We start from the raw sequence: 11,164 nt of genomic DNA on the forward strand, positions 1-11,164 counted from the left end.
AGCAACCCATGCTTGCCGTGAAACGCGACTATGCTTGTCGTAAAAGGCTCTTAACGGGATCGGGTGGTCAGGCTCGCTGACTTGGTTGATGCATGTCATCGATTCCACATTGCGAGAGGCCCGTGAAGATTCCGGGGTAGAAAAGGTTTTCAGCAACCCTCGCTTGCCGTAAAAGGCGACTATGCTTGTCGTAAAAGGCGACAAACGGGATCGGGTGTTCAGGCTCGCTGACTTGATTGATGCATGTCATCGATCCCAATTGCGTGGATCGATGCGCATGATATAAATCACTGGGATGTCTGGTCCAAATTCGATTATTTACAGACCGCCGTCATATAGCTGTAATATTGCTGAGTGCGGCGTTAAACAACAAACCAATCACATTGCGAGGATCGATGCTCATGATATCAATCACTGGATTGTCTGGTCCAGACACGATTATTTACAGACCGCCGTCATATAGCTGATTGCGGCGTTAAACAACAAACCAACCAATCATAGATGTATCACAACGTTGATGTTCGTCGTTGGTACATAAGATGTACACCATACACGTCGTGTTCATTCTACGATAATTTCAGATTGAAATATTACCACGTGTATTTCGCCAAACAGTGACAAATTAAGATCCCGATCGCACGTCTAAACAAATGTAACACTACTGAGACATTTCTGTAAATATCTAAGTCACAAACATGAACAACTTGAAGCTCTTTTGGTTATACCTATATTTGTTTCCTTTATTACCTTAACCTACATGAATATACGAAAAAAACCCAAAACTAATAAACTTCGACGGCGATCTGAATACTCCGCTTCAAATAGCGCTGAATAATCACGCGTTTCAGGCATTACGACTTTCGTAATAGTATTCTATCTACATATTTCTGATTCAAATGCAGGACATGTAAAAAGATCATTGAATTTATCAGCGATATAATTATTACACAAATATAGAGAGCTTCAATCTTCCAGATTCAATATCATGATAATATTGGAACAGCTAACGTCAATAAAGTTCAGAGGCAAAAGAAAAAGCTCTATTACTAAACTGATTTTTTATACGTTCGTATGGGACACACACTTTTTTCGTTTTATAAAAAACCCCAATAATTTTGTTTTGAGTGATTATTAGAGGTAGGCTTAAACCTTTTTTAACGGCATTTGAGTTATGCCACTCGTGGGAGGAAATCCTGAAGTGATGCAGATCTTAGACGTTTAGTCCTTCGGTGAAATCCACGAGCATGGGTAGGATACTGTCGAACCCAAAACATATACACGGAGACCAGAACGCCTCAACAAGTGCCTTAAAGTGAGTGAGTGAGTTAAGATTTACAGTCACATCGGCAGTATTTCAGCCATATCGTGATTACAACAATTTAAACAGACATACGAAATACGTGTAGTCTTTCTAAAATACCTGTCAGCAAAGGACAGTAAAATAACTAGAGTATCACAGACATAATTAAAACTAGTATTGAACGATAAAACACTATTACTATGCAGAAGAAAACATGATAAAAACGAGCTAGGGATCGCCAGCAACCAAAGTATGGCCACCATACTGGGGACCGTGGGGACTTTTAGTGAATATAAAGGTATAACCGAGGGCTGTTTCTTGAAGTATTTTGGCCGACTTTCACGAAATAGATAACTAATTTGTGGCTTAAACGCTTCAAATGATTCATGTATTTGAGCACAACAGGACAGGTGAATGCGTAATTCAGTGCAACCACGACACATTCCATGTAAACACGTTTACTGATCAAGAGTGGCATGACAGCCTTGTAAATATTTCAGCCATATCGTAACTATCAAGAGTTAAACATAATAAATACATAGTGACCAACATAAAAACCTGCCAACGTAGGACAGTAAAATAACTAGACTTATCACAGAAATGTATTTAAAACTAGTATGTAATCATAAAATAAATAGCACTATACATAACATTATATTATATTTTTATGTTTTTGTTTTGTTTGTTGTTTAACGCCGTACTCAGAAATATTCCAGCTACATGACGGCGGTCTGTAAATAATCGAGCCTGGACCTGACAATCCAGTGATTGATAACATGAGCATCGATCCACGCAATTGGGATCGATGACATGCATCAACCAAGTCAGCGAGCCTGACCACCCGATCCCGTTAGTCGCCTTTTACGTCAAGCATAGTCGCCTTTTACGGCAAGCATGGGTTGCTGAAGACCAATTCTACCCCGGATCTTCACGGGCCCATTATATTATAAAAACGGGCTATAGACCGCCAGCACCTGAAGGTCGATCACCATACTAGGGACCATGGGGACTTACAGTACTTCAGCTTCCTGCATGGACCCCAGTCGGATTTTCCCTTCAGGTATTGGGATTATTGACAAATTTAGCCTAATATAACACATATTCTACAATTAAAACTATAGTAGGAATAACATACTTCGAATGATATGGCCTAACGATACCCTCTCAGGGCGACAATAATTTTACACTACTTTAACCCCCTTCGAGGACACAGCGACGAACAATCAAAGATATAAATTTATTCTACTAATGTTAAAAAGTCATTTATTTTATACAAAACAATTAACAAAATTTACTCTATTTCCTTAAAAAAATTATTAAATGAGAACTAATAGTATTAAAAAGATCCTTCATAGATGTAACCTTGAAATATTTATCCCTTGTGATGGAAAAATCAACAGTGATTCTTTCATCACAAGGGATGCAGACCCGTGAAGATTCCTGGGGTAGAATAGTTCTTCACCAACCCATGCTGGACGTAAAAGGTGACTATGCTCGTCGTAAAAGGCGACTAACGGGATCGGGTGGTCAGGCTCGCTGACTTGGTTGATGCATGTCATCGATCCCAATTGCGTTGATCGATGCCCATGATATTAATCACTGGATTATTTACAGACCGCCGTCAGATAGCTGGATTATTGCTGAGTGCGGCGTTAAACAACAAACCAACCAACCAAACTGAATATCATTTCCTTCTGGAATGATCTGCTTATCACAATTTAAGAATCTGATGTCATCCACTATACAATTGATGCCATTATACCGTTTAGAAATATAATAATTTGCTTCTCACTAATATTACATTTCGTTTCACTAAATAACTGTGCTAAATTAATGAAGACGTTGTTTTATTATATACATAAGTATGAAATATATAGATATATAGTGAAAATATAAATAGTATTGTGAAATAAATTTGAAAAATGAGATTTCACTGCAGTGAAAATATAAGCTTATATTTTCACCGGTTAAAATATAAGGTTTGGACCGGAACTACTTTCATCTCGAGTTACTTCCCCTCGATACAAAGGGACATATTTTCATGGTTACATCCCTTGGATCGTCTGCTAGCCAAAATGAGCGACAACAGAGAGAGAGATGATGTGGATAATTTATTATCTGCAATAGATTACAGCATACTTGGTAATAAAAAGTATCCATCTATCAGTGATGATGATGTTTCAAGGTTTCTTCGAGATCTGGAAAATGAAAACACAAGAAAGAAGACAGATATAGACATTAGAATTATCAGTGAGTACCTAGTGATGGTTGAGGGGGAAACTAGAAAAATTGAAGAAATCGATGCAGTATCTTTAGATTCCTATTTGTCAAGATTTTTTCTGTCAGTAAAAAAAAATGATGGATCAGAATATGAACCAGTCAGTCTAAAAAGCTACCAATCTTCCCTACAAAGATACTTGAAACAAATTGGTTCTACATTTAACATCATTTTCGATATCACATTTGCAAGATCTAGAGAAACACTCAAATGCAAACAAAAAGAACTTAAATCAATGGGAAGGGCAACAAACCTAAGGCTGCTGAAGAGCTGTCAGATACGTTATTGATGCCATGTACGATGCCAAGACCCTCGGAGGTGATAACCCCCTCAGCCTCCTTCACACCATGTGGATGATTTGTTATCTGAACTTCGGCATGAGAACTGGAAAGGAAACCAGAAATTTACAATGGGGAGACATTGTCATTAGAAATGATGATGATGGATCCGAGTATCTTATCTTTATAAGTGAGCGACAAACAAAAACAAGACCTGGGGATAATCCTAAAAATAAACGGCAAATAAAACCAAGAGCCTATGCAACACCAGAGGACCTGGAAAAATGCCCTGTCAATGCATATAAATTGTAGACTAAGACGACCACCAGCCTCTTGTACACCAGACAGTCCATTTTTTCTAGCAGTCAATAACAACAGGAAGGAACAGTCGTACTGGTACAAAAATGCCCCACTGGGTGTCAACAAGCTATATGGAATTATGAAGGCTATGACAGAAGGTGCTGACATAGCTGATGACAAAAGATTGAAACCATACAGGTAAATTTTTAATATCTATATTAGTTTTGGATAAACACTTTAGTATAATATTGGGAAATACAATGACAATCAGCCATAAAGTAAGTCAAAATAAATTAGGTAATATATATCAAATAAATGGCATGATATTGAATATACCAGAATCATTTGGTTTTTTTTTCAGTATGAGGAAACACCTGGTCCAGAAGTTAACAGACAGCGGCGTTTCTCCCAATGACATCATTCAGATATCTGGTGAGATGACAGCTGTAAACAAAAAAATGAATTTATGAAATATTTATACTACATATATTAAAACAATAAAATTATATTGAAAAAACATATTTAGAAATAAATTTTGAAGGTTGGTATTCCACTGAAGTGAAAATATACATTAATTTTATCTACATTTATTTAATAAGTCTGGGGACAATAACAAATTTAGTTTCCTTTTTTAATATCAATGGTTAAAATGTGTTGTTTTGAATATTATGAGAACATATCGGTAAAAAAAATAAACATTTGAAAATTCTATTGGCCTCATCCTATAAACTTGTTGTTTTAAGACATTAAAGTAATGAAATACCAAATAAATAATAAAATACTCTTAAGAGAAATACAAATATCATTCATTCACCTTTCAAAATATGGATAAAATGTTATTTTGAATTATTTTGTTTACCAAATTTCAGGCCACAAAAACGTGAATTCGATAAATAATTACTCAAGTATGAATACTGAAAAGCAGAAGGGAATATCTCGCATTCTGTCAAACAGTAACACCGCTAGCAGCACAGTCACAACAGCTGATCGAAATCCGGACTCGGCACCAATGCAGGGTGGATTTGCGATGCAATCTGTGTCCAACCGCTTTCAGAATCAACATTTTCTGACAAGCCTTGTTGTCTGGAAATACAATCAACGGAAATGTTACCATATGTCTATCACCTGACATGTTCAATGTATCAATGTCCTCCGAAAAACACTCTGCAAATGCGACAACATCAAACACATGTGAAGACGAGTTACCACCATTGAAAAGACCATGCTTGCAATGGAATGACAAGATCATCTTGAAATATGGCATAAATAATGTTCGTCGTAAAATATTGAGAACAAAATATGTTTGGACTTACCATTTCACGTTCATATTCAGTGTTTGTTATATCCTTTTACGTTGTTGACTTTGTTGACAAAAGTTCAAACTTTCGAAGCGAAGCGAGTGTGCGACGTTGTTTTTCTCTGAACACTATCAGCTGACTATGGATTATTATGTATTCCTGCGCATTGACGTTGGTGCGAAACATTGTTTGGACAATGAGTTGTATGCAATAATAAATTAAGAAATTGATAAAATGCCAATTTGAGTAAATGTTTTTGATTCACATTTGTATTTTGTTTTCTTTGACAATTTGAAATGAGTATAAATTGAGTGAACTATTTACTTAATCGTAGTGAAAGCGACAGGTCGTATATGAGCAGGTCACGACGCGAGAAATATCATCGCCGTTTTTGTAGTTGAAAGATCTGACTAAATTTCAATTCAAAATATGTAAAAATGGGAGATGTATATAATAAATAGACTACTTCATGCTTTTTTGTCGAATACGATTTATATTTCGTCTCGTGAAGCCTCAAACCCCATATTGTTTCTCGATCTTCAAAAAGCATGAATTAGCCTCTATGTATCAAAGCAATTTGTCCTGAATGGCTAAATATTGTTTAGACGATGCCATGTCACACACAGAGTAACTCATTTAACTTTGCATAGTTTGCAAAGGCCCTGGTGCTGAACGCCGGAAGAATCGTTTGGAAACTGTTGTACTTTAAATGGGAGTTTGTGTCAAGATTTTATGTCCTTTTCTATCAGTTTGGTCAGCTCATAAAAATCTGAGTCTCGTTTGATATTCAATCTACTCGGCGTAACATTTGAAAGTTCGCCTTAATAATATGGAATTGAAAACCAAAATTCTGATATATTGTGAGTATTCAACGTAGCCAACCACACTGCAACAAAGCTATCTTTAGCGCCAGTATTGTATTTGTATATTTATTGTGTAATTTAAATATATATATATATATATATATATATATATATATATATATATATATATATATGCTAGTTAAATTGAGCTGTTAATCGATGTAAATAAATTGATACTGTTATTTTTGACAAGGATATCTTGTGATGGATTTGCAAACTGTGACACCATGTCCGGTTAATCGAACCCCTAGATCCGTCACACCTGCCATCATTAGAGCCCTTGATAATAGAAGTCAGACCAGATCCACCCACAGAAATGTTTTCCTCTGTGTGGAATTGTGTAGTGTTCATGGAAGTGATGATTAGAAAGGTAAAAGTAGCCCCTAACGACGCACTCAGCAATATTCCAGCTATATGACAGCGGTCTGTAAATAATTGAGTCTGGACCAGACAATCCAGTGATTAAGATCATGAGCATCGGTCCACACAATGGGGGTCGATGACATGCATCAACCAAGTCAGCGAACCTGACCACCCGATGCCGTTAGTCGCCTTTTACGACAAGCAAAGTCGCCTTTTACGGCAAGAATAGGTTGCTGAAGACCTATTCCACCCCGGAATCTTCACGGGTCCGGGTCGATGACATACATCAACGAAGTCAACGCGCCTGACCGCCCGATGCTGTTAGTCGCCTTTTACGACAAGCTTAGTCGCCTTTTACGGCAAGAGTTGGTTGCTGAAGACCTATTCTACCCCGGATCTTTACGGGTCAGTCCCCAGATGATCAACCAATCAATATACGACTGACAGGTGATCACCTTTGGCTTAGGAAACGTTGTATTTGAAAGAAAATCACGTAAAATGGAAAAAAAGACAATAAAGTTTTCACGCATGAAGTTTGGTTTGAGTTGGTTACAATTTTGTTCGAAAAATAATTTGTTCAAGAATAGTCCGGAAATGAATAATTTTGCAACAAATCCGAAATGTGTTTTTTAGCTACTATCAGAGCTTTATATGCATGTCTCCAACCACAATGCCTGCATCAAAGCAAAGGTGTTCTGATGAAATTAATATTGATCAATTTGAAAAAATCCAGAAGATTCTTGGGCTCCGTCGTCAGCATAATCAAATTTGTATTCCACGGTACGTAGCGCCTCTGAAATATCAGGACTAACAATATCTATATTAATGTTTTCAGAGTAAGTTTTTGTTTCCGACATCGTACATCGTGTCTGAGTGGGGTGTAGTACGTCACGTCACGTCTCCACGGTATGTGACATGGTATCGTCTTGTCTTGTCAGTGGGTGTTCCTGATTATATCAATTGGGCCGGGACTAACTAAACAGGTAGATTTGAAGATACTTTTTACTGATTGTGCGTTCGTTCATGTGCTGTCCACAATATACAGAATCTATCGGGACGACCTGTAGATAATCATGTCTGAGTCAGACAAACCAGTGATTGCTAGTATGCATGATCACGTCCCACAGCAACCCATGCTTGCCGTAAAAGGTGACTATGCTTGTCGTAAAAGGCGACTAACGGGATCGGGTGGTCAGGCTTGCTGACTTGGTTGATGCATGTCATCGATCCCAATTGCGTGGATCGATGCTCATGATATTAATCACTGGATTGTCTGGTCCAGACTCGATTATTTACAGACCGCTGTCATATAGCTGGAATATTGCTGAGTGCGGCGTAAAACAACCAACCAACCAACCCTGGTTTCATTTGCTGATGTATTTGAATATGTTCGTCCTTCTCTTACTCGGTGTGAATTGGCATATCCGCCATCTTGTAACCTTGTGTCCAATTAGTGGGTAACAATTACCTTCTTGTAACCTTGTGTCCAATTAGTGGGTAACAATTACCTTCTTGTAACCTTGTGTCCAACAAGTGGGTAACAATAACCTTCGTGGAACCTGGTTCCAACAGAGTGAGTAACGGTGGACCCTCCAGTCTCTTGTTTATTAATGACTAAATCGTATATACGTGATAAAACATTTTATTGCAACAACAAATTAACAAGCAAAAATATTCAGATTTTTACATAATTCTGCATATATTTACAAGGCTGTCATGTCATTCTTTATCAGTAAACGTGTTTACATGGAATGTGTCGTGGTTGCATTTAATTACGCATTCACCTGTCCTGTTGTGCTCAAATACATGAATCGTTTGAAGCGTTTAAGCCACAACATAGTAATTTATTTCGTGAAGTCGGCGATAAAAGAAATAAAAATGTTTTTGTTTGTTTGTGGATTTTCGCGCCAGTCAGCAATACTGTAACTATTGTACTAGTGTACTTAAACGGTACAGTAAGGCAAAATATGTATTTTTTCGTAAAAATTCGTTAAGTTAAATTCTAAATGGTAATTCACATTTAACGACAGTAACAAATCTTGAAATTTTGAAATCAGTGCACACTTTTATTCTATCTTCTTGCCGATTTAGAGATTTTGTCTGAGATGTTGGCTTTGCTATATAATACTGTGATGTTGTTGTGCTGGATGTAAATAATAACGTAACTGTAGTTATGAAAAATAATCCAGTAATTAAACACTTACAGAACAATACTTATCTTTAATGTCATATATATATAATGTATGCTATTTCTCATGTCACTGTGAATACATTGTATTGTGTGTGTGTGTATCATGTTTGGGAGAGGCATTCAGATAAGCATCATTTGCTTGTTTGCCAATCCCTCCACTTTATGGAAATAAATATGTTTATATCATATTGTAACTATTTGACGGCGGCCCGTAAACAATCCAGTGGTTGCTGTGAACTATATCCAATCTCATTAACATCAGGTCCCATGAAGGTATTCCTGTGAACGTCACGCACATGGGGATCGTATCGGAGTAAAAGATTTGATTTTACTTAGCAGTGCCCCACAGTGTATTAGCGGTTTTCAGGTTTAGTTTGCAAACAGAGGTCTGATGTTCTTTGAATCAGGTATTGGGGGGTCTCAGGGTTTCTTAAATGTATTGGTGGCCACAGTTGCAGGGGATCTGATATATATATATATATATATATATATATATATATATATATCCACTGTGGTTTTAGACTTTTTCACCGAGATTTTGCCTTTTTTGCAACCCATACTTGCCGTAACAGGCGACCATGCTTGTCGTAAGAGGCGACTAACAGGATCGGGTGGTCAGGCTATCTGTCATCGTATCCCAATTGCGTAGATCGATGCTCATGATGTCAATCTCTGGATTGTCTGGTCCAGACTCGATTATTTACAGACCGCCGTCATATAGCTGGAATATTGCTAACTGCGGCGTTAAACAACAAACAATCAAGCAAACAAACAAAAACGTAAAAGGACTAGATGAGTATCACGTAAATAGAAAAGCACTCAAGAAGAAATATGGAACATATAATATTCATCGAGTGTATGTAAACAGGGGAGGTAACCGTGAATGTCACAACTGCTGTCACGTCCCCTTGCTGTTCCGCCTGGTGATAAATAATGAACATTGTTTCTTTTATTGTTGTACTATAACGTTATAAGTTTGCACTGCAGCAGAAGCATGCATTCTACCCATCCTGTCACGTTCGATACAGTGAATAGACATGCATTATATGTGTATGCATTACTCTCCGCCCTCTAGGTTAGTCACCCGTGAAGATCCGGGGTAGAATTGGTCTTCAGCAACCCATGCTTGCCGTAAAGGTGACTATGCTTGTCGTAAAAGGTGACTATGCTTGCCGTAAAGGTGACTATGCTTGTCGTAAAAGGTGACTATGCTTGCCGTAAAAGGTGACTATGCTTGTCGTAAAAGGCGACTAACGGGATCGGGTGGTCAGGCCCGCTGACTTGGTTTATGCATGTCATCGATCCCAATTGCTTGGATCGATGCTCATGATATTAATCACTGGATTGTCTGGTCCAGACTCGATTAATTACAGACCGCTGTCATATAGCTGGAATATTGCTGAGTGCGGCGTTAAACAACAAATCAACAAACCAACTCTAATTTAGTATGCGTACATACTTTGTATGCATAGACTGACAAACGGATTTTGGAGCTTAAAAACAATTATATCGCATCTGATGACAGCACATCCAATCCACTATTTCATACTGAGAGCACATCCGTAATTACATACTGACAGTACATCCACTATTACTGACAGTACACCAAATATCGCATACTGACAGTACATCCGTAATTGCAAAGTTACCAAAAATATCGGCATCTGACTTGAAAGAAATTGGCATCTTCCTCTCACCCAGTGATGATCATGAGTTAGCGTAGAGGTCCTCTACAATGGAAATAAATTCAGATTAAAAACTGGATTTTAACATTGGAAGAGAAACGGCACCCTGACTCAATAGTCGGTACACTACGAGTTTTTGGAAAATAGGTGAGGGGAAATTGGTTTTAACGTCGCGTCAGAGATCATTGTCTGTGTGTGGCTACATGTACTAGTCCGGACTAATGTCGAATTTATAGTGCTAGCCCACTGAGGTACCATGCCGCAATTTAAAATGAATACCCTACTCAGACACAGTATACTGAGCCGACCCTTGCTTTAGCCCCTTGATGCCGAGAGCCAGGCAGGGTAACAATAATATACCATCTTTTAACGTCTTTTGGTAAGACGCAGCTAGGGATCCAATGCCGGAAATTCCGCTCTCCGGGCGGACTTTCTACCACAAGAACACGTTGGCGTAAAAAGGAAAAATAGAGGTCGAGTGGACAGAGCGTCTGCATTCCTCTCTTTATATTAGTGCAATAATCGTCAGGGTTGTGGAAAATCAATGCCTAACTTTCCCTACACGCCGGACAAACAATACAATCAGCTTCACTAAGCAGACCTTTAAG

At 38.0% G+C, this 11,164-nt stretch overlaps 1 protein-coding gene and 1 long non-coding RNA gene across 4 annotated transcripts in view; both read right to left on the reverse strand.

The window, feature by feature from the left end:
- Positions 1-3,397: 3,397 nt before the first annotated feature.
- On the reverse strand, positions 3,398-6,236 carry LOC124133028. Its single transcript, XR_007221799.1, has 2 exons — positions 4,493-6,236; positions 3,398-3,962 (listed from the first exon to the last, which is right to left on the reverse strand). It is a non-coding gene; the product is annotated as an uncharacterized LOC124133028 (long non-coding RNA).
- Positions 6,237-8,306: 2,070 nt separating this feature from the next.
- Positions 8,307-11,164, reverse strand: part of LOC124132928 (hemicentin-2-like) — a 62,194-nt gene continuing 59,336 nt past the window's right edge. For all 3 annotated transcript variants that reach the window (XM_048398461.1, XM_048398460.1, XM_048398459.1), the window contains one exon: positions 8,307-10,601. In XM_048398461.1, coding sequence (XP_048254418.1) covers positions 10,579-10,601 — 23 coding nt within the window. In that variant the 3' untranslated portion in view covers positions 8,307-10,578. The remainder of the gene's footprint in view (positions 10,602-11,164) is intronic.

Source organism: Haliotis rufescens, unplaced genomic scaffold, assembly GCF_023055435.1.
Source record: "Haliotis rufescens isolate VD_foot unplaced genomic scaffold, xgHalRufe1.0.p SCAF_18, whole genome shotgun sequence".
Lineage (NCBI taxonomy): Eukaryota > Metazoa > Mollusca > Gastropoda > Lepetellida > Haliotidae > Haliotis > Haliotis rufescens.